The 23,435-nt window shown below is 54.9% G+C and overlaps 1 protein-coding gene across 1 annotated transcript; it reads left to right on the top strand.

The window, feature by feature from the left end:
* The first annotated feature begins 5,848 nt into the window (after positions 1-5,848).
* On the top strand, positions 5,849-23,395 carry EMILIN1 (elastin microfibril interfacer 1). The gene is made up of 8 exons (XM_042478854.1): positions 5,849-6,553; positions 13,693-13,818; positions 15,151-15,350; positions 16,936-18,933; positions 19,266-19,373; positions 19,978-19,995; positions 21,109-21,243; positions 22,136-23,395. The coding sequence occupies exons 1-8, from the start codon at positions 6,366-6,368 to the stop codon at positions 22,468-22,470; spliced, it is 3,108 nt and encodes a 1,035-aa protein (XP_042334788.1). The 5' UTR covers positions 5,849-6,365; the 3' UTR covers positions 22,471-23,395.
* The last annotated feature ends 40 nt before the right edge of the window (positions 23,396-23,435 follow it).

The raw sequence follows: 23,435 nt of genomic DNA, 5'->3' as shown, positions 1-23,435 counted from the left end.
CAAGAGGGGACAACACAGGGAAGGAGCCTTGCAAGTGCCCCCATCCTCCCCGGGCCTAAGTTCCACTGGCCCCGTCCAGCTTGGGACACGGGAGGCAGCCAGGGGCCAGGAGCCCTGCCAGCCCCCAGGCCTGGCCTTGCCTAGTCCCCAGGCTGCCTGCCCTGCCAAGCCAAGAGGCCCAAGACAAAAGGCAGAGAGCCAGGAGGGAGGCAGGGAGGGAGAGGGGCTTCCAGGGAGAGACCAGCGGGGCTCCAGCAGGAAAGGGCCCAAAGAGAGGCTGCTGGGAGCCTGGACAAAGAGCAAAGGGGGAGACCCTCCTTGGGCTCCAGAGTCAGAATCATCATGGAAAGAGGGGTGGGGAGGGGGGCATTGGGACTGACTTCTTGCCCCAAAACTGGGACTCAAGGGAGCTTCCAAAGGAAAGGGCTTACAAAAAAGGCAGGATTCCAGGAGAACTAAACTATGAGCCACATTTTAAAACAAAAAGAAAACATGCATTTCAAGACAGGAACACAGTTTAGAAGAATGCAGCACACTTGCCATTCTTTTCTAAAAGTCTGTCTTTCTTTAAGACTAGAATCATAGAATGCTAGAGCTGGAAGGGACCCCAAGGGCCCTCCGCTCTAACCTCCTTCTGCCCTGCAGGAAGACCCCATCCAAGCCCTCCCTGGGACCCAAGGAGGGAGTCTGAAAAGCAGCATCTTCCACTGTCAAACAACCTTTACCTTCAGGAAGTTCCTCCTCCTGAGGTTGAAGTGGAATCTCTTCTCCTTTAGTTTGCATCCATTGCTCCATTGGGTCCTATTCTCTGGAGCAGCAGAAAACAAGCTTGCTCCCTCCTCAATATGACACCCTTCAAGTATGTAAACAGGGCTATCATATCACCTCTTAACCTTCTCTTCTCCAGGCTAAACATCCCCAGATTCTTCAGCTGCTTCTGATAGGGCAATATGGTTTCCAGACCTTTCACTATTTGGTGGCTCTCCTCTGGACTTGCTCCAACATCTCGACATCCTTTTTGAATTGTGATGTCCAGAACTGGACACAGGATGATTCCAGGTGAAGCCTGACCAAAGCAGAAGGGAGTGGTGTCTGTTGATGGAAGAACTGCAAGGAAGGGACTGCTCTAGTTTCCGCGGGCAGGAAACCGCAGGGTCGGGGGGCACCCAGGTTGGGGGGGGGGGACTGAGAAGGGGGCTTCCACCGAAGACACTGGAGCCCAGGCAGGCTCCTATGGGGTCTGTTATGGTCTTTCAGGTCCAGTTCTGGACTGGCAGCCTGCTCCACTATTCCCTGGAGGCAGTGGGCTAGTATAGGGGACTTAGGCCAAGGATACAGGTCCCCCCTCACTTTCTAGTGCTGTGCTGACCCCTCCCAGCATCTGCTGCCATACACAAAGCAGCTGGTGGTGGGAACCACAGAAGGAAAGGAGGCCAAAGCAATCCCAGGCAGAAGAAGAGGAGGAGGCCTTCACTTGTCCATCCTTTCCGTGGTGCAGGGGTTCAAAACCTGCGGGGTGCAGTCCTGAAAAGGCTGCCCTCCCTCCCTCCCTCCCTTCCTCCATAATGCCTTCTTCCACCTGACACTCTGAATGGGGCAGATTGCTAGGACTGGACATTCTGGAGAAACCTCCCCCCCAAAGGCAGTCTGCCCCTCCCTGGAGGCCCACTTTCACCCCCATGGGACCCCTATGCGCTTGCATTGTGAGGCCCAGTGGGAGCCCTGGTCTAGTCCTCTGGCCAGCTGAGCCCCTCCCCACCCAGTGACCTCACTCTCCTTCCCTCGATGACATCATCACTTCTAGAGGAGGGACCCAGCCAGAAGTGAGGTCACTGGTGGTCGTGACAAACGCCAAGGGGGTTCCCAGGGCCTCTTCCGGCCCCCACCCCACTTTTGCCTCTAAGCTTTGCAAACCCTATTGTGAGGTCAGCACTCTCCTTTGCTGCGCTCTAAGCACTAGGCCAGGGCATCCATCTTGGGTAGCCTTTGGAGGCAGCCATCCAGCCATCTGTCTGGCTGTCATAATTGAGAGAGATTGACTTTGAATCATAGAATTACAGAGTCATAGAACTGGAAGAGACCTCCAATGGTCATCCAGTCCCAACGCACTTCTGCCCTGAGGAAGACTCAGTCAAACCATTCCCAGTGACAGAGGTCCATCAGCCTCTGCTGAAAACCTCCAAAGAAGGAAACTCCACCACTCTCTGAAGCAGAAGTGTCTTCCACTGTCAGGATGTTCTTCCTTATGTTACGGTGGAATCTCTTTTCCTGGAGCTTGCATCCATTGTTCCGGGTCCTGTTCTCTGGAGCAGCAGAAAACAAGCTTGCCATCCCTTCAAATATTTAAAGAGGGCTCTCATATCACCTCTTAACCTCCTCTTCCCCAGGTTAAACATCCCCAGCTCCCTCAGAAGGTTTGGTGGTTCCAGACCTTGCCTTCTTGCTTCTGCAGAGCAGGGACTGGGAAGAACCTTCACACCTCTGCAAAGTTCTCTTTCTGCACAGGAGTTTTTATGGGGTGTGCTATTGGTATCAGAGCTGACCCTGCTTAGCTCCAGACCTCCCTTTTCTCCAAGGCAAATGCAAAACCCAGGCTGGGTGGATGTTATTGGTGGCAGGGTTTGACCCATTGACTGTGCCAAAATCCCTGGGACACAAGGCTGGCTCTGTAAACCAGGGGATGGGCAGCATCTTCTGGGGCCCCACCCGCCCCCTTTGCACACTGGGGCAAAGCCACTTAGAGGGGCCCATGTGCCTGGCTCTTCCCGCAGCCTGCCTCCTCCTCACCCACCCAGCCAGGAAACCATGTGCTCCTGGCTGGGAGCCCAGTTACTGGGATCGCTTAAGGAGGGAAAGAAGGACCCCTCTCCCCAATTGGAGGAGGAAAGTAGAGGAGTGTGTGACCAGAGGAGGGTCTCACAGGGGACACTGGTGGGAGGGAGGATGGGGGTCCAGGCAGGAAGGGCCTGTGCTTAGAGGCAGGCTGGCTGGCTGGGGGCTTGTCCCAACCCAAAGGCTGCAAGAAGGTGTATTGCCAGCTTCCCATAAGATGCCCTTTTCTGTGCCAAGCACTGAAAGGCTGCCTCTGGGCATGTAGTCTTCCTGCCCTCCCTCCAAAGGGCTTCTTCTTTCATCCCATTCCACACCTCTTGTGCCATTTATGCACAAGTTCAGAAGATTCCTCAGCATGGATAGAGAAATGCCTGGCAGAATGAACATGGCCTCCCTTTGCCTCCCCCTTTATGGAAGGTGAAGGAAGAGATGGTCTGGGCTTCCCCAGGTGAGGCTGGGGGAAGGAGGCCTGAAGGCTTGGGATAAAAAAGCATTGGAACTGAAACCCCTGCCCACTTTGTACGCAGCAGCGCTCACAGGACAGAGGGAAGGTGTGGGGCTGGAGGAAACCCACAAGCCTTGTTTAGCCAAATTGTGTGGAAACCCTGGAGCCAAGGGGCCCCAGTGCCAGAGGTAAGGGGGCTGGACTGCCTCTGCTGCAACCTGAGCTGTGCCCCACGCACGGGATCCGAGTGTGAGGCCTGCTCCTCCCCACGCACACAGAGACTCGCACAGACTGTGTGTACACATCCTCCTTTGGGGCCAAATATGTCGCCCCAAGAGGAAAGCCAAGCTTGTGTCTGCTGGCAATTCCCAGCTGGAGGAAGTGTTGTGTCTTGCATCTCTCTCCATCTCTCTCTTTCTGGCCGCATGGCTTGTGTCCTCCTCCCCACACAGCTGTCCAGGGCAGAGGAAGTGGGGGGCGCTGGCTTGGCTTGCCTTCCCCCCCCCCCCCCCCATGGCCTTTGCAGAGAGAGAGAGAGAGAGAGAGACTGGCCTGCCAGCATTGGCCAGGCTTGGCATGAAGATGAGCAAAACAACCAGAGGGAAGGGGCCAGAGGCTCGGTGGGCCCCTAGGATACTCCTATGCTCCAGGGCCTGGAGGGGAGAGCCAGAGGGGGCTGGGAAGGTGCGGTGGCCCTGCAAGGCCCCCTCCCCACAGACTCATCCCTCCCCCAAAAAACATCATGAGAGGCTCTGCAAAAGCCTTTGGTGAACACCCAGGGCATCTCCCCATCCAGCATGGGCACCTTCTGCACACTTGGGGACACCTGAAGGGCAGAGTGTCTCTCTCCCTAGCTGCCATTTTGGAGAACAGAGAGTGCCCCACGGACTCCCCTCCTTCCAAGAAAGGTCTTCAGAGGGCCCTCATCCAGCCTGGGAGACACTCCCTGCTCCTGTGCCCCAGTCTCTGTCCTTCGCTTATGTCGACCCCATTAATTTTTCAGAAGGTTTTCTTAGGTGGCTTGACTAGTCTCTGCCTCTGAAACAGAGCCTCCAGCAGCTGGGGTTCCTTGAATTTCTCCCTTCCAGGCCCTAACCAGGTCCAAAGCCCCTCACCCAGGTGCTCCCCTGACCCCCAAATTCTCATCCCTGGGGGAGGCAGAGCAGGCCCTGGAGCAAGGCTGGGAGGGGGTCTGGATTCAAGGAACGGAGCCAAGCAGGCTCGGGGGGGGGGGAGTGAAGGGGTCCTGGCAGCCCCCTCTTGGCCCAGCTGAAGGGTCTCTGTCCATCCTGGGGGCTTTCCTAGGCCCAGGAGACTCACTCTCAGGAGCAAGCTTGGTTTCTGTGGCTCCAGAGACTAGAAGGCTTGCATCCTTCTGTAGTTTGTTAAAATGAGCCCCCAGCAGCTTGTTGGGGGCAGTTAACTTACACACATTGTAAACTCCTCAGGGAATGCTTAAGTGCAAAGAGAAGCAGTGTAGAAATGTGCTTGCTATTGCTTGCTAAACACAGAACAATGGTTTCAAGCTACAGGAAAAGAGATTCCAGCGAATAGGAGGAACATCCTGACAGTAAGAACTGTTCAACAGTGGAACATACTCCCTCAATGGAGTGTTATGGGGTCTTCTTCCCTTGGAGACTGTCTTTAAACAGAGGCTGGATGGCCATCTGTCAATGGGGATACTTTGATGAAGAGTTCTTGCATGGCAGAAGAAGGGGGTTGTACTGGATCAGGGCCCTTCTTGGGGGTCTCTTCCAAATCTGTGGTTCTCTGATTCCCAGGGCCTCACAGCTGAACCAAGCCCCCCTGCCCCTCCACACAGAACAGGGATGAGGGTCTGGGGAGCTTCTGCCTCAGAGCGCCAGGGGTTTGCCTTGGTGGCCCATGGCCTCTCCAGACCCCCAAGTGGGGGATTGCCTGCCTTTCTGTCATCTGGTGCAGTCGCTCATCCCCCCCCCCCGCCTTGCAGTTTGGAGTCTGGTTTGGGGGGTGTTTAGGGCTGGATAAAGCTAAAGGGACAGGCAAGGTAACCTGGGCCTCAGGTGGGGCAGGAGCAGTCAAGGAAGGTCTGGGATGGAAAAGAGCACAAAGCCGCCATCTCGGCCCACAGCAAGGAGGCCCAGAGCAGCCCCAAGTTGAAACAAAGACTCTCCTGTCTCATGTGCACACATGCACTCATGCACCCCTTGGGACCGGGCAGACAGACGGACGGCTGGCTTGCTGAAAAAAACGCCCTGGAGAGCGTGACGTGGGGGAACTGGGCCGGGATGCGAGTGCGAAGAACCTGTGGCTCACACCAGACACAGTGTTGCTGAGGTCACTTCCGTCCCTGCCCAGGACAAACAGGGCCTTGCTCGTGCCAAGGGGCCACGCCACCGCTGTGTCCATGCATGACCTGTTCCCCTTCCCCTGGCCCTGTGTTAGGGACCGTCCTCGGTAGCCATGGCACTGGGACTCTCATGCCCCCACCCCGGCCCCTCTCCCTTTCCATCCCTCCCTCCTGCTTTCTGCCTGGAGAGTCCCGTCCCGACTGTAACGAGAAGCAGATGTGAGCAACAGCAGCCGCAGCATTAGTGCAAAGCCAGCAAAGGGGGTGGAGGGGAAGAGACAGGGTCCTGGGACCAAAGCTGCAGACTTTGGTCCTTCTTTGTGGCCCAGACGGCTATCTGACCAGAGGAGTCCCAAGGCCAGCCTAGAGAGCCAGTGAGCCGGGCAGTGGGGCAGCCCAGGAGGGCCAAAGTTGGTGGCCGTGGGGCTGAGGTTGGCCAGGCGCTGGGGCCCAGGCCTGCCAGGCAGGAAGTAGGGGGAGAGCAGGAGTGAGGGAGGGAACCCGCCGCCAACCGTCCAGTCAGCCAGCCAGCCAGCCCTGGGAAGGCTCTGCAGAGCTGTCAGTGTGTCAGGAGCCAGAGCCTGGGAGTAGAGCCCTCCGGACGCCTGGCCACAGAGGAGGAGGGCCAGTCAGGGGCCACGGCCACAACTGGGCCTGTTCCACACTGTGGCAGCTGCAACTGCCACACCACTGAAGCTGTGGCTCAGGGCCATGTGCAGCTGACCGGAGCCCCCGGGCACGGCACGAGGAGAGCCCGGGATGGCCACCACTGCCACCACTGCCACAGCATGGCTCTGGGTCTGGTGGGGCCTGCTGGCCGGCCTGGCCTGGGCCATGAACTATCCCCCCAGGTACAGCCTCTACACGGGGGCCGCCCTGCCCTTCTCCCAGCTCCAGGGCACCACCGCTCAGGCCCCCGGTGGGCCTCGGGTGGCCAGCCGCCACAGGTAAGACTGGCCGGTGGGCCAGGTGGGCCAGGTGGGAGGGGGTCAGCTTCACCTGGGTCTCATTTGAGGGGGGGGGAGTCCCAAGGCTCAAGATGGAGACAGGGAAGGCAGAAGGGGACAGGCCAGGAGTTGTGGGCAAAGGGGGCAGGGGAAAGGCCCTTCTCTGCCTGGGAGAGCCTGAGGCCACCCCTCAGTGGCTCACATGGCCACCTGGCAAGGAGGGCTGGGCAACCGCTTCTGATGGGGAGGAGGACCACAAGCCCTGAGAGGGGAAGGGGCAACTAAGAAGAGGACGGTGGAGAATGGAGGAGAGCAGGCATACTTCTTCACTCAACTGCTTTGCTTTGTTCTGATTTGCTATGTTTTGCTTTGCTCTGCTCTTTTCTTCTCTTCTTTCTTTCTTTCCTTCCTTCCTTCCTTCCTTCCTTCTCTCTTTTCCTGCCTGGAATTTGGCAAAGTCCCTTTTCCCAAACCACAAGCTGGCAGGGTCTTTTTTGCCTTTCCCAAACAGGCATATTCTCAAGCCCTGGCCCCAAGAATCAATGGGGAGAGGGTCTGTTTCTTTGGTAGCACCCAGAGGCTCCCAAGGGCCCCTGAGGGCCACCAGAGAGGCATAGGGCCCAGGAGAGTTGGGGGGCTCTCAGGCTTAAGCCAGGGGGCTGAGAAGGAGGCTGTGGCTGTGGATGGTGCTCTTGTGTGGCGTCCTTGCATTTATCTTAGTAGCGTTGACCGCAGCCTGCCCTGAAATCCTGAGATGGACAGCAGGGAGTCTAAAAATATTTAAAATAAGAGGAAGGAAGGAAGACACAAAGATGGAAGCTGTGGAGAAGGGGGCCTGTTGCTCTGGCCATGTGGCCTGTCCCTCCCCACCCCATCCATATCTAGGGAGAGCCCCCTATGTACCCCTCAGGCCTGGACCCAGAAGGTGGAGGGTTACGATGTGGGGCCTGAGGCTCGAACCAGAGGGTTTGGCCGTCCAGCAGCTTACCCCTTGCTTCTTTGTTTGGGCATTGGCATGACCTTCCCTTCAGCCAGGATGCCCGGAGGACCACTTGCCACTTTGCTTGGGTGAGGGGGAAGAGTGGGGGCACAAGGAATGGGGGGACACTTTGCAAGTCCAGCCTTGCAGCTGGCACCAAAAAAGAAGGGGCACTATTGTATGGAGAAGTCCAGGAGACCAACATTGCCAGGGCAAACTGGGGAGAAGACAGAGCCCAGGCAGGCCCAAGATGCCAATGCATCCGTGCCAACCACCATTTTATCCCCCAATTCCATCCTCCTTCTCTAGTAAGTTCTCAAAACAACTGGGGAGGGGAAATCTACTTTGTACCCGATTTTGGGCCCCAAAACGACTGGGGAGGGGTGTGGGGTTGGAGGGGGCCTTGAGGTCATCTATTCCTCTTTATTCCTAAGTCGATTTATTGGCCGTTCTGCACCCATGCCCCCCCCTCCAAGCCTGAAGCGGCTAAAAGGATCCTCCAACCATTGGAGGGGAGAAGCATCAATTTAGAAAGCAGACAGACAGAAATAACTGTTTCTCCCAAGAGACCCACAAGGCTAGTCCAGGCCAAGGGTTGTGTTGTTTTGGCTGTTGTTGTTATTGTTGCATGCCTCCAAGTCGTTTCTGACCTATGGAAAGCTATCATGGGGTTTTCTTGGAAAGATTTGTTCAGAGAATCCTAGAGTTGGAAGAGACCCCAAAAAGGGCCCTGATCCAGTTCAAGCCCATTCTGCCATGCAGGAACTCTCTATCAAAGCATCCCCATTGATAGATGGCCATCCAGCCTCTGTTTAAAGACAGCTTCCAAAGAAGGAGTCCTTGGAGATGGATTGCCATTGCCTTCCCCAGAGGCTCAGAGAGTGTGACTGTCCCACTTTCACCCAAAAGGTTTCCATGGCTGAGCGAGGATTCGAACTCCAGTCTCCCAACTTCCAAACCTCCATGCCATGCTGGCTCCCCACAAGGGATCCTGACCCCCCCCCCCCCCCGGCAACCCCCTCCACTCCCCTTAAATGACATTAAATGTCATCTGCTTGGGCTCCATCCTGGAATTTCCCTTCCATTAAAGCATAACAGGGTCCTTCTGTGCATGTACAGAGTGCCTTTCCTTCCCACAAGTTGAAAAGGCTTTTCTATTCATGGTGGGAAGAGCATCCTGTTATTATTTGACCAAATAAGAGCCAGCTCTTGTGAAATGCCCCGGAAGAAGGATTTCCTGAACCGGGGAATTCAGCAATGATAAATCCACCTCTTGGCAAAGCGGTCAGCCCTCCTTGACCAAAGGTCTCTGCTTCCCCCAGGAGACCATGAAAGGCCCTCTTCATCCAATCCGGCCAGCGGTCAGCCCTCGGTGTTTGTGTGTATTTGCAGGCCTGCACGTTGCCCATTGACTTATGGCGACCCCATGATAAGGTTTTTTTAAGGCAAGGAATGCTCAGAGATGTTTTTCTTTTCAGTTCCTTCCTCTGAAATAGAGCTTACAGCACCTGGAATTCCTTGACAGTCTGCCATCCAGGTACTCACCAGGACTGACCCTGCTTAGCTTCCAGGATCAGACAGGGATCTGGTGCCCTTCAGGGGATTTAGGCCCCTTAGTTAAGTATAATGAACTATTCATGTATTTGTGTCAACTTGTCTTGAGAGACAGTGTGGCATAGTGGTTTGAGTGTTGGACTATGGCTCTGGAGACTAGAATTCGATTCTCCGCTCGGCCATGAAACCCGTTGGAGGACCCTGGGCAAGACGTCACGCTCTCTCAGCCTCAGGAAAAGGCAAAGGCAAACCTCCTCTGAACAGATCTTGCCTAGAAAACCCCATGATAGCTTTGCCTTGGGGTCACCATGCCCCTGCCACACGAAACCTACCCTTTTCTCAGGTGCCCCATTGATTTCCCCCCACAACGGGCTGAGGCTGAGGAAAGCACATCCCCACAGTCTCCGCACCCTCTGGGTCTGGCCACATATCCCACATTCCCCTTTGTCCAGCTCTGGCCTCCGGACAAAGGAGGGAGGGTTGGGCCGGGCTCTTGTGGGGCTTGTTGTTTTTATTGTCGTGTATTGTACAAACTTTGTTGTTACGCACCTCGATCCCCAAAACAGAAGAGGCGGGATATAAATATATTGTTATTATCTTTGAGAAGAGACCCAAGAAGTAGTTTGGCCAGAGAGCAAGGATCCCTCTTTCCTCCAGAAAACCTTCCACTTGGAACTCAGGTTCCCAGACCATGAGACCCTCTTCTCCAGCTTCAGGACGGGATTTGGGGTGGAGACCGCCAGGGTTGCTCTGGCTGCCCATCTTTGCCCAGGCATTGGCAGAGGAAGCCTGACCCTGTTGGTGCTTCTAGGCCTCTCAGCGGCCTCCTCTTGGAACGCCTGGGAGAGCTAGGAACCGGTGGCACTGCACTCCTCTCGGGTAGATTCTCTCAGGTGATGCTCAGGGACAGTCGCTCCTCGAGAACGGAGCTGAAATGTGGCGTCCCTCAAGGCGCCATCCTGCCCCCGATGCTATTCAACATTATATGAAGCCACTGGGGAAATCATTTGCAGACATGGGGCAGGTGTTATCAGTACGCGGATGACACCCAAATAGATCAGCAGCTATGACAACAGATGGCATTTCTCCCCTCCATCAGTGTCTTGAGGCGGTAATGGGCTGGAGGAGGAAAAACAAGCTCAGGCTGAATCCAGACAAAACGGAGGTACTTACAGTAGGGGCCCCCAAACCAGGTCTAGGGTTGCAACCTCCTAGATGGGGTCTCCACAAAGGACTGTGTTCGCAGTCTGGGGGTGCTCCTAGATCCATCGCTTCACATGACAAACCAAGTGAATGCGTCAATCAGGAGCGCCTGCTATCAGCTCTGGCTGATACGCCAGCTGCGCCCTTTCCTGGAAGTAAAGGACCTAGAGACTGTTGTACATTCACTGGCAACTTCATGACTTGATTTCTGTAATGCGCTCTACATGGGGCTACCCTTGTGCCTAATCCGGAAACTTCATCTAGTGCAAAATATGGCAGCCAGGCTGGTCGCCGGAAAAACTAGGAGTGACCGAATTACACCCATCTTAAAATCTCTTCACTGGCTGCCTGTTAGTTTCTGGGCACAGAACAAGGTGTTGGTTATCACCTTTAAAGCCCTACATGGCTTGGGCCCCACCTATTTGAGGGATCGCCTGCTCCCATATAATCCACCCCGCTGCACCCTCCGGTCCTCTGGGAGGAATCTATTGCAGCCTTTAAAGACCAGACTAACTGCTCCCTCCCAAAGGGCCTTCTCTGCAATGGCTCCCAGACTACGGAACGGACAGACGGACGAGATCCGTCAAACTGCCAGCTGTCAAGACGGGTCTCTTCCGGCAGGCCTTTCCTGAATAAAGGTGTCTGGCCACAGAATGACTGCCCCCACATCATGGATTAGCCCACCGCTCTGACCTATATATATATATGTGTGTGTGTGTGTGTTTAATAGATATTTTAATTGTAACTTGTTTAATCCTGTTTTAAGGGGGGAATTTGGGATATAAATTTCTAAATGTGGATTTTAAGGTGTTATGAGCCGCTTTGATTGTCCTGTCACAGAAAAGCGGGATATAAATAAAAGTTTTATTATTATTTATTTAAGGAGGAGGAATCTCAGAGCGAGAGTGCTGTCTTGAACCATAGAATGAGTGAGTTGGAAGGGACCTTCAGGGCCATGAGGTCCAAAACGCTGTTCGCTGTAGGGTCACCAGGTAGACTGTGGGATGGACAAGGCAACTGTGAGGTGGATTTGGAATTGATTGACTAGCTGAACCCAAAGAGTGCTCAGCAATGGCTCCTCTTCTTTGTCCTGGAGAGAAGTGACCAGTGGGGTCCCATAGGGGTCTGTCTTGGCTATTCAACATCTTTATCAATTACTTGGTTGAAGAAACAAAGGGCATACTTATCAAATTTGCAGATGACACCAAATTAGGAGGATTAGCTAATACTCCAGAGGACAGGATCAAAATTCAAGGCGACCTTAATAGGTTAGGAAGCTGGGCCAAAGCTAACAAAATGAACTTCAATATGGAGAAATGTAAGGTATTGCACTTAGGGCGGAAAAATGAAATGGACAGATATAGGATTATGGGGGACACCTGGCTGAATGAAACTATGTGTGAAAGGGATCTAGGAGTCCAAGTAGAACACAAGTTGAACAGGAGTCAACAGTGTGATGCGGCAGCTAAAAAGGCCAATGCGATTTTAGGCTGCATCAATAGAAGTATAGTGTCTAGATCAAGAGAAGTAATAGTGCCCCTTTATTCTGCTTTGGTCAGGCCCCACCTGGAAGACTGTGTCTAGTCCTGGGCCCCACAATTCAAAAAGGACATTGAGAAACTGGAGCCATGTGTCCAAAGGAGAGTGACTAAAATGGTGAAAGGTCTGGAAACCATGAAGCCCTATGAGGAAGGACTCAGGGAGCTGGGGATGTTCATCCTGGAGAAGAAAGGTTAGGAGGTGACATTATAGTCCTGTTTAAATACTTGAAGGGATGTCATGTTGAGAGAGCAAACTTGTTTTCTGCTGCTCCAGAGAATATGGAGCAATGGATGCAAGCTCCAGGAAAAGAGATTCCAGCTCAACATTAGGAGGAGCCTCTTGAGAAGAAGAGCATTCCCTTGGCGTGTGATGGAGTCTTCTTTTTGGAGATCTTTAAACAGAGGCTGGATAGCCAATTTTTGGGTATGCTTTGATTGGGAGTTCCTGCATGACAGAATGGGGTTGGACTGGATGGCCCTTCTTGGGGTCTCTACCAACTCTGTGATTCTATGAGATCATCCCCAGCAGAGAGCTGTCCAGCCTCTTTTGGAAGACCTCCAGAGAAGGAGACCCCACCATCTCTCTAAGCCATTGGCTCCATTGGCCAACCATTCTTACCTTCAAGAAGTTCCTTCTAATGTTCAGTTCAAATCTGGCTTTCTGTAACTTCAAACCATTAGACCTGGTCCAAGCTCTGGGCAGCAAAGGGCCTGCCCCCTTCTCTCTGGGACATCCCTTGAGGAACATAAAGAGGGCCATCATGCCACCTCTTCATCTTCTCTTCAACAGGCTGAACATGCCCAGTTCATATATTTTGTCCTCCAGACCTCTTAGCATCCCCAGAATTTGGTCCAACCTGTCCTTAAAATGAGACACCAAGAGCTGAATGCAGGACTTACATGCTGCCGCTCTGCTTAATATATAAAACATATTCATATATATATAATACCGATATATTGTATAAAATACCAAATTTAATTACTACAAAGGAGGGCGACAAAAATGGTGAAGGGCCTGGAAACTATGCCTTATGAAGAAAGAATTGGGAACTGCTGGGGATGTTTAGCCTGGAGAAGAGAAGGTTAAGAGGAGATATGATAGCCTTGTTTAAATATTTGAAGGGATGTCCTATTCAAGGATGGAGCAAGCTTGTTTTCTGCTGCTCCAGAGAGTAGGAGACACGGGAGCAATGGATGCAAACTACAGGAAAAGAGATTCCAGTTCAACATTAGGAGGAACTTCCTGAGTCACAGTCAGGGCTGATCGACAGTGGAAGATAGATACAGTGGTACCCCGGGATACGAATGCGCCGCCTTACGAAATTTCCGGGTTACGAAAAAAAATCAATTAAAAAAACTGTTCCGGGTTACGAAGGTTATTTCGGGTTACGAAAGAAATTTTTGGTGCTTTTCGGCGCTTTTTCGCACCAAATCGCGGCTTTCGCTATTAGCGCCTATGGGGTTTCGGCTTGCGAAAGCTTTTCGGGTTACGAAAGCGGCGGCGGAACGAATTACTTTCGTAACCCGGGGTACCTCTGTACTGCCTTGGAGTCTCCTTCTTTGGAGGTTTTTAAACAGAGGCTGGATGGCCATCTGTCAGGGATGCTTTGATGGAGATTTCCTGCATGGCCCTTGGAGTCTCTTCCAACCCTATGATGCACAAAGCCTCGAGGTGAGGATGCCACAGATGCTGGACCCCTGGCTCATTTTCATTCTGGCGTCTGGTGCTTGGGCCCCTCACTGCGCCACGAGGAGCAGAGGATTGGGGCCTGTCTGGGAAGTGGGGGTCAGGAACTGGGTGAAGGGCCTTGGGGTGCCCAGACCCAATGGCCACTCCTTCTCTCTCTTTTCCTCCATTGCAGGAACTGGTGCGCCTACGTTGTGTCGCGCAGCATCAGCTGTGTGGTGGAGGATGGCGTTGACACCTACGTGAAGCCGGACTACCAGCCGTGTGTCTGGGGGCAGCTGCAATGCCCGCGGGTCCTGACGTGAGTGCGGAGCCCCATGGGCCTTTGCTTTGCGTGGGGGCTGGTGTGTTGGGATGCCACTCCTTTTGGGTGCAGAGGGTATACCAGGGGCGACGGAGGCAAGGCTGCTTGGCTGGACTTCTGGGTGGAATGCAGCTGGGTCATGGTCAGATGCCTGTGGCTGGGTGCCTGGCGTGTGCCCAGCCCTTCAGGGACATGCTCTGGGGCAGGGACGTAGCCAAGGGGGGGGGTTCTTCGGTCCAGCCCCCCCTTCCATTAGAAAAATGAATGGTGCGTGCTGCTGCGCCGCCGCACTCAAGCCCCATTATAATGGTGGCACTTAGTCTGGACCCCTCCTTTCTAAAATCCTGGTTACGTCCCTTGTCTGGGGCCATTATGGCCAGAGGGATCCAGTGGGGCCAGGCACATGGGAAGGAGACAGGGTGCCCCCTGCTGGGCATCCCCCGGAACTGCAGGACCACTCATTCGCATCACTTTGTGATGCCACTTTGGCTGCCATGGTGCCCTCCATCCTGCGCAGTTTTGCAAGAGCATTTTGAATAATTCCTAGCACTTTCAGGGGGTCGTGTTGCAGGGCCCTTGGAGAGCCAGAGCTTGAGGAATTGCCCAGGCAATCGGTCATCTCCTTGGCCTTTGCAAGGAGCGTCCATAGATCTGCCAGAGTGAAAAATGGAGAAGGCTGTTGTGCCTTTTTTAATCGCTACATAGAAGCAAGAATTTCAGAAGAGATTGCCTCTTACTTGGCTGGATGAAATCCCTTCTTCTGCACAGCCACTAAAGACCCTAAAGGCGCCACCAGATCGCCTCTGGTCTTGGAAGCTAAGCAGGGTCAGCCCTAGTTAGCACTTGGATGGGAGATCACTAACGAATCTGTCCACCTGTCAGGAATGCTTTGAATGTGATTTCCTGCATGGCAGAATGGGGTTGGACTGGATGGCCCTTGCAGTATCTTCCAACTCTATGAGTCTATGAGGTGCTGGAGGCTCTGTTTCAGAGGAAGGAACTGGCAAAACAGATAGCCCTCTCCAGTTTTCATCTGGCGACCCTAGGCATCTGCCACTGGACGTTCTGTGCTGGCTTCTCCAGCTTTAGTGGTCCTAGTTGTTTGGGGTCAAGCAGATGTAATAGCAAAACCTACAGGGACTAGGTCAGCTTCACAGCCAAGGATTCTTGCAAGGAATCTGTTTCCCTGCCAAGCAGCTTGCTTATCTAGAACAGCTGCTACTTGCTTGTGGGGGGCTTGCAGCGAGCCCCAAGGACACCCTGCTGAACCCCATTGGCTACCCTGGACCCCATTCCTAGCTGGCTTCACTCTCCCTTCCTTCTTGGCAGGTACCGGAGTTTTATGCGCCCACGCTACAAGGTGGCCTACAAGACCGTCTCGGACATGGAGTGGCGCTGCTGCCCTGGCTACTCGGGTGACGACTGCGCAGAAGGAGGGGTGCCCCTGACCACCCCGCGGCCGCGGCTTCCTCCTGGCCGGCCCAACCTTTCTGGCTTCAGCAACACACTTAGCAGTTTGGGTGGAGAAGGTACCTCCTGTGTCAATATGTCCTGGGTCCTCCTGGGTCAATGGCAGTAATCCGTAGTGCCATCAGCACCTTATCAGTTGAAGTTGATTTAAGTACATTCGGGGTCACGTACATAGGCATACATAGAATCTTTAATGGGGAAGTAAGTCTAAGGGGTTGGAGTTTACTAGCTGAAAATGCATGGGATGAATTTCAATGAATTTAATAAGGTTTAATGAGGAACACATTGCTAACTAAGGCCTCGACAGACTAGTGATAAACGCCGGCCTGGGGGCAGAGTGGGGGTGTAGCATCCATGCAACGCATGCCACAATGCTGCGCCAGTGCCGCCGTCATGCTGTGTGTCTGACCACATGGTGGGAGGCGTCATGGCACTTCCAGATGACGCAGCTCCAAAGGAGCACCGAAAAGCCACGGTGGCAGTGGCTATGGTGCCCTTTCCACGCCACAAAAAGGAGCCGCTTCTTGTGGTTCCTTTTTCTACCACAGAAGGGCCATATCAGGGCTGTGGCGTGCAGTTGCCACTGTCCCAATCTGGCAAAGAAAGAGGCAGCTGCAGAGCACCCCTTAGGGGTAGTCTGTTCAGCCCCTAATTTCAGCTAACTTTTAACCATATATATATATATATACACACACACACACACACACACACACAGAGCTAATAAATATATACATTTAAACTAAAAATTACCGGAAAAGGTGTGGCCCTCAAATGCTTGACCAACCTGAAAAATGACCTTTAGTCCCAAAGAGCGGTGTCCTGCCCCATGCAGCATGCAAAGAAGCCAGCAGACTGCCTGCTGTTGTTGTGTGTCGAATGGTATGGTGGTTTGAGCATTGGACTAGGGCTCCTGGACACCAAGGTTTGAATCCTCACTCAGCCACTGGGTGACCGTGGCCCAGTCCCACTCTCTCAGCCAGAAGAAGGCAATGGCAAACCCCTTCTGAAGAAATCTGGACAAGGAAAGCCCATAATAAGTTTGACTTAGGGTCACCACAAGCTGGAAGCAGCTTGAAGGTGCACAACAACAAGGAGCCTTCAAGTTGTTTCCGACTTAAGGCCACTCTATCAGGGGATTTTCTTGGGCAGATTTGTTCAGAGAGGATTTGCACCATTGCCTCAGAGGCTAAGAGACTGTGACTTGTCCAGAGTCACCCACTGGGTTGCCATAGCTGATCAGGGATTCGAACACTGGCTTCCAAAGTCATAATCCAACGCTGAAACCAGTAAGCCATACTGGGTCTCTGTGATTAGAACCTAGAAACCCTTCATTTTCAGCCAAATAAAATGACTGATGAACCAAACTTGCAGAGGAGATCTCGGCTCAGCCTTGCCCGACTTGGGACACCTCCAGATGTGCTGGACCAAAACTCCCATTGTCCTTAGCCAGTGTGGTATAGTGATGATGGGAGCTGTGGTCCAACACACCTGAAGGCACCGGATTGGGAGAAAAGTTCAACTTTAACAGGGTGACTTCTTCATCACTTTGTGGGTGGATGGATGGGGAAAAGGATCCGCTTTGCCAGGGAGACAGTTCCCCTGTTTGCCCTCACCTTGGCATGATTCTCCTCTGCCCCTGACCAGGTCACAGGGACTCAGAGAAGGTCCAGCAACTGGAGGAAAAGGTCCAGCGCCTGAGCAAGCAGCTGCAGGACATGCAGTCCACCCTCAACGCCAACAACGCCAAGCTTACCGAGGACATTCGCCGAGCTGTGGAGACCTCCCTGAACGGCAAGCAGCCGGCAGATGCGGCTGCCCACCCTGAGATGAAGGAGACTCTCAATGAGATCCAGCGCCACCTTCAGCGCCTTGACAACCGCATCTCTGACCACGAGAATGGCCAGGGGGCGGCAGGTGGTGGCAGCAGCAGCTCGGACGTCCGGGGTGAAGTACTCCGAGAGGTGGAGCGCCGTTTGCAGGACTCATGTGCCTCCTGCCTGGCCGGGGTGGAGGGGCTTCAGCGGCAGCAGGTGGAGGACCGCGACCGTACACGGGCCCTGGAGAAGCTCTTCACTGCTGTGGACCAACGGAACCGAGATGCCATGGATGCTATCCGGCAGCATGTGGGCCGCCTGGCCAATCAGCTGCCTAAGGAGAACTGCTGCACACAGCTGGACAGCCGGATGGGTGGGCTGGAGCACCGCTTGGACGCTCTCTCAGACTCCCTGGACACATTGACCGAGCAGGCAGGCAGCCCAGGACCACAGTCCCCTCCCTGGGGCCTGGACCAGCGCATGTCTGAGATGGAGAGCCGCGTCAACACCACACGGCGTGGCCTGGAGGAGCATTTCGCAGACCTGCATGTGATGCTGGAGGGGGCTGATGAGAGGCTGCGGAGGGCTGAAGGGCAGCTGGACTTTGTTTTCTCCCGCCTGAATGACTTCCAGAGTCACATCCACCGGGCCCTGGCCAACCTCTCGCGGGACGTGGGGGTCCTGAAGGACAGCAGCCTCCAGCAGCAGGGAGCCCTGGACCGGGTGCGTGGCTCCGTCCACACCTGCACCCAGATCTGCACCCCACCAGGTAACCAGGACTCCCAGATCAGCGACATCTTGAGTGACCTGGAGCGGCGGGTGCTGGACAACGAGGGTCAGCTGCGCCTCCTGGGTGCCAGCCTCCACCAGCTGGACCTCTCAGGAAAACTGCGCCAGCTGCATGGGCTGGTGGGGGCCAACAGCGAAGGCCTGAGCAAGCTGGCCGGGGAAGTGGGCGAGCTGGAGAACCGGCTGGTGGTCTCCGGGAGTGCCGGACCCCCAGACCTGGCCCGTTATGCCAACTGGACCAACCAACGCCTGGAGAGGCTGGAGCAGGAAGTAGAAGGGTTGGGGACCTGCTCCATACTGCGTGGTGAAGTGGACCAGCTCCGGACGCAGGTGGAGGCCTGCCAGCCGGTCTGTCAGACAGCGGGAAAGAGGCTGGACCCTCTGGGCGGTAGTGGCGGTGGAGAGCGTCCACTGCCAGGGGAGGCCTCCAAGCCCCTGGATGGTTTCAGCGTGATTGGGGGCACCTCAGCGGTCCACCTGCAGTCGCTGCAAGGTGAGCTCTCAGAGGTGATCCTGGGCTTCAGCTCCCTGAACGAGACGCTGGCTGGGCTGCAGGCCACGGTGGAGAAGCACCAGACGGACATCCATGAGCTGGGCAGCACCAAGGACCGCATTATTGCTGAGATCAACCGGGTGCAGCAGGAGGTGACAGAGCACGCCAGCGAGAGCGAGGAGCGCTTCCGCGGGCTGGGCCAGGACATCCAGCGTTTCGGTGGGACCCTCCGGGTGGAGGCCTCTGACTGCCGGCGGGCCTCCGGGGGTCTGGCCGAGCGACTGGCCAAGCTGGAGGGGTCCTGCGAGCGGCTGGACCACGTCTCCGGGAGTCTGCGGAAGATCAAGGAGGGTCTGGACAAGCATGTCTCTGCCCTGTGGGGCTGCCTGCGCGAAGTGAACGGGACCCTGCGCACCCACGAGGCCCTGCTGGACAAGATCCACAGCAACCACCTGGTCACCTTCCACCGCCGCCTCAGCACCCTCAACGGATCCCTCCAAACCCTCCAGGATCAGCTCCACGGCTTCACCTTGCAGGACTTCACAGGTGACCCTCTGGACCAGCTAGGAGGCAGAGAAGAGAGGAAGGAGGGAAGGAGGGAAGGAGGGAAGGAAGGAAGGAAGGAAGGAAGGAAGGAAGGAAGGGCAAGGAGAGGAGGGAGGGAGGGAGGAAGGAAGGAAGGGAGGATAAGGGGAGGGAGGGAGGGGAGGGGAGGGAAAAGTGGGCAGAGGGCAAAAGAGGAAAGGGAGGGAAAAAAGGTGGTATAGAGGAAGAGAGAAAGGGAAGGAGAAGGGCAGACAGGCGGAGGGTGGGCAGGAGGGCAGTAGTGCCCTATGGATCCCAAGCTGGAATCTCTTTCTTTCCTTCCTCTCTCTCAGGCCCTCCAGGACTTCCAGGACCTATAGGGCCCATGGGGAGACAGGGCCCCCCAGGCCCAATGGGACCCCCTGGGAAGGATGGAAGGATGGGCTCCGTCGGGCCCCCAGGTGAGGAGCTCTTTATGGCAAAATGGAAGCCCTGCCCCTTCGGTGTGTGTCTGTGTATTCACTTCCACAGGATGCCCTGCTACCCCTGGCATTCCCCTCCCCACAGGGTCCCCAGAATTAAAGGGGTGGGGGTCTCATGGGTTCCCAAACAGTGGCTGCCCCACACTAAGGAGTAAAGGGAAAGGTACCAGCGGCAGGGAGTCCTTGGGCTTTCTCTCAAAAGGAAATGGAGGGAAGACACTGGGGCCTCCATGCGAAAAGACCCCATTAGCTTCAGAGATCAAGGGAGGTTGTGGCTGGAGGGTCAGTGTGGGAAGGGGTCAGTCGGACCAGAACATCAAAAGGTCTCTCTCTACCCTGTCCAGGAGGCAGTGGCTCAAGGTGCCCCCCAGCACTGCCCCTACCCCAGGGCTTCCTCACCATCACAGGGGCGCGTGCAGAGCTACCTCCTTTGCCCTCCCAAGGAAGCTTTCCCAGCCTTCCCTGACAGGCATTCCTGACAATGCCAGGCCCCTGCATAGCAGATCCAGGGGGAGTGGACCCCCTAATCCCCCAACCTCCCCAACCATGGCCTGGGCTCATGAGTCTCCCTTTTCTTTTGCAGGTCTCCCTGGAGAACAAGGTAAATGGTGGGCCCAGTTGTCTGGGGGAGTGGGTGGTGGTGGTGGGCCGCCCTTGCCATTTTCTGGGGGCAGGAGCAACTGGAGGGGAGTGCTGAGCCCAAGGATGCCTGGTGCATTCTTGCCTGCTCTGCCATTTTGGGGAGGGGGTGCTGAACCATGGACTGACCGGGGGTCTCCTGCAGGCAAGAGAAATGCGTGGCAGGGCTGGGCACAAGACACGTCATTGAGTCCCTTGCGGTGGCACTTCTGTGGCCAGGAAGAGGGAGAGACACTTGTGAGATTCTCTGCCCAAGGTGCCCCAAGGAGGAAAGAGCCTGAGCGGCGAGAGAGGAAATGGTAGGAAGAACACACGGAAAATGGTCACTCTTTCCACCGTTGGCCCCAGTGACACAGTGGCAACCAAGGCATTTGGCTGCCTGAGGCAGAGCAGCAAATGGGTACCCTCCCTCCAAACTTATAGTGGCCAGTACTGTGTCACTGGGGCCAATGGTGGAAAGAGTCACCATTTTCCACAAGCTCTTCCCACCTTCTCCTCTCTGGCTGGTCGGACTCTTTCCTCCTTCCTCTCTCTGGCAATTCAGTTAAGAGAACTGGGAGTTTTTTCAAGCGAAGGGGGGATTGTGTGAGGCAAGAGTGGGCACAGCATCACCCCAAATGTCCAGGCTCCCAGCTGTTTGCGTGTTCAGCCAGCAGCTCCCTCAGCTTAAGTGATTCATTGCTTATGAATAAATGTAAAACTTCATATGATGAACTCACAGCACTTTATTAGAAACTGGACCTGAGGCACCTCTGCTCCTTTTTCTGTGTTCCACCAACAGACCAGAATCAAAATGGCTTCCAAGGAAATGGGGGGGGGGTCCCAGGTTTTAGTGGACAATTATGGCAACCCTACACGGGGTGTGTGTGTGTGTGTGAGTTTCAGCCCCCCATTTCCTTTAACTGGTGGGACCAGACCCCCCCCCCCCGTGTGCACCCCCTGATCTCTGAGGATCGTGGGAACACATTAAGGGGGATCTGGGTGTTGCCATGCTTGTGGGGCTGGGCAGAGCAGGGCAGGAGGCTCATGGTCCTTGGGAGGCTCTGCTAACCTTTGCCCCTTCCTCCTCTTGCAGGGCTCCCTGGTCCAGTTGGAACGATGCCCAAAGTCTCCTTCACGGCAGCGCTGACCTCCCGCCACCTGGACACGGGCACCATCGTCTTTGACCGGGTTCTGGTGAACGACGGTGACTTCTACGACCGGGACTCTGGTCAGTCGGCGGCGGAGGGAGGGGTGGGGAGGGATGAGGTGGGGGGGGTCTTTTCAGAAGACCCTCAGGAGAGACCCCCAGCTGGATCAGGCCGAGGGTCTCGCTCAGGCCCTCCTTGGGTCTCTGTCATGCCTCTTGCCTGACTCTGTTCCCAGGTCCTTTCCCAGGAGACCATCTGAACCGCAAAAGGGGTTATTCAGACATCGGGGTTTTTAGCACAACTGTGCAAATAATCTCACTCATGCATTCAGTTTTTACTGCTCACACTATTTTTTTTATCGGAACCCACTTCTGCGCATCTCTGTGAGGTCGGTTGCTCATATGTGTCAGCACTGTGAATAAAGAAGGAGTCGGTGGTGTGGATGTATTCACATTAAAAGCATGCAGATTTCTATCCCAGTTTATCCTGGGTCTATTCGCATCAGTTATTCAATGCAAATCTTTTTTTCAAAAACTCAGGAAAACACCCAACATCAATTATCCCAGATTACGTGGGGGTTTTGGCAGCCCCCCATCCCAAAAAATACTTACTCTAGTGTGTTCAAAATGTATGTAAACAACAAAGAGTCAACCCACATTCTGCCAGGATTATTATCACCGTTTAACCCCAAAGTCATAAGACTTGGGACGATATACTCAGGGGTCCCTTCTGCCATGCAGGAACCCACAGCTAAAGCCCCCCTGAGGAATGTTACCCTCCAGACCCTGTTTAAAGCCCTCCAGAGAGAGGAGACCCAGACACCCTCCGAGGCAGTCCATTGATCCTCAGGCCCAGTTGGAATATCTTGCCTTGTGACCTTTCCCCCCTTGGACCCTCCGGTCTTCAGAGGGTGCCTTTGGGATCTGGGATCAAGAGGAAACAGGTCCCCTCACCTTCTTCTTTGCTCCACAGGGATCTTCACCGCTCCCGTTTCCGGACGCTACTTGGTCAGTGCCGTCTTAACTGGACATCGAGGCGAGAAAATTGAGGCGGTCCTGTCACGCTCCAACCAGGCCATTGCCCGCAGCGACTCGGCTGGCTACCAGCCCGAAGGCTTGGAGAACAAACCCGTGGCCGAGCGCCAGCCCAGTGCCGGGGCCCTGGCGGTCTTCATCCTCATCGTCCCCATGGAGGCCGAGGACACCCTCTGCGTGGATCTGGTCTCGGGCCAGCTGGCCTACTCGCCGGACGAGCCCCTGACCGTCTTCAGCGCAGCCTTGCTCTATGAGGATGGGTTGGGGGTCTAGGTGAGCTTGAGGAGGATCAGGCGGGCACAGTGGGCATTCCCCAGCAGCCCAGCCTGGAAAGGGAGGGATTAGGGAGCCCACCCACCCCACTCTCTTGCCGCCCCCATCCAGGCTCCCTTCCTCCCCTTCTGAGCTGGTGCTACTGTCCAGAGGTCTGCCATCTGAGCTTGGAGGCTGGTAGCTTGACTTCAGTGACTCCTGGGCAGGGAGGGTCTCTGTGCTACTCAGGACTTTCCAATGCCTGTGGGCACCACTTGTCCCTTTCCTACAGCCATAGCCAGCTGACAAGCCCCTGGCATCACTCATGCCTTCTGTGCCCTCTGCCACAGCCATCCTGTGGTCCAAAATGGCTGGAGGGTGCCACTCCCAGTGCCCATCCAAGCCAACAGAGCCAACCAGTTAGGAAATGGAGGGGGAGAATGGAAAAAGAGAGGGATAGAGTGTATCCTTTTTGTTATTTATCTGCGTCTGTTTTTCCCCAAGGAAGCTTCTCCTCCTTTTCCCCACTCCGTCCTTCCTCTGTTCCTCCTGCCAGCACCAGCCTCCTCACTGTGCCACCATTGTGCCACCTCCTGCTGGCTTCCTGCCTCGCTCACGCTTTGCCACAGCTGGCACTGCCTCCTCTCACTGTGCCAGGTGCAGAGCTCTTCAAAAGCCATGCCACGCCATGCCAGCTACAAAGAGGGCAAGGCCTTGGTATTGCCAGTCTCCAGGGAGACTGAAGGAGACACCCCACGCGAGAACTTTTGGCTGAGTTGGACGCAAAGGGCCGGGTGGGAGAGGAGGGTTTGGAAGGAGCCCCCTCCCCACAGGGTGCAGGGTCTCTCCTAGGGTTGACCCCTCGCGTATTTGCTGTATAATGGTCAAACTCTGCTCCAGGTATGATGGTTGTTGAATAAAGAAACACTTTTCTTTTTTTAAAAAAGGACCTTCTAAATGGCTGAATGAAACTACATGTGAAAAGG

This window comes from Sceloporus undulatus, chromosome 1 (genome assembly GCF_019175285.1).
Source record: "Sceloporus undulatus isolate JIND9_A2432 ecotype Alabama chromosome 1, SceUnd_v1.1, whole genome shotgun sequence".
Classification (NCBI taxonomy): Eukaryota; Metazoa; Chordata; class Lepidosauria; order Squamata; family Phrynosomatidae; genus Sceloporus; species Sceloporus undulatus.
The sequence above is the reverse complement of the archived record's forward strand: the minus strand, read 5'-3'. Positions and strand labels throughout refer to the sequence as shown.

Bases quoted from the DNA above. Each gene is read 5' to 3' on its own strand.
- EMILIN1 (XM_042478854.1), top strand. From the start codon at position 6,366: ATGGCCACCACTGCCACCACTGCCACAGCATGGCTCTGGGTCTGGTGG. The intron at 13,819-15,150 runs GTGAGTGCGGAG...CCTTCTTGGCAG, and splicing joins CAATGCCCGCGGGTCCTGAC to GTACCGGAGTTTTATGCGCC. The intron at 15,351-16,935 runs GTACCTCCTGTG...GCCCCTGACCAG, and splicing joins TAGCAGTTTGGGTGGAGAAG to GTCACAGGGACTCAGAGAAG.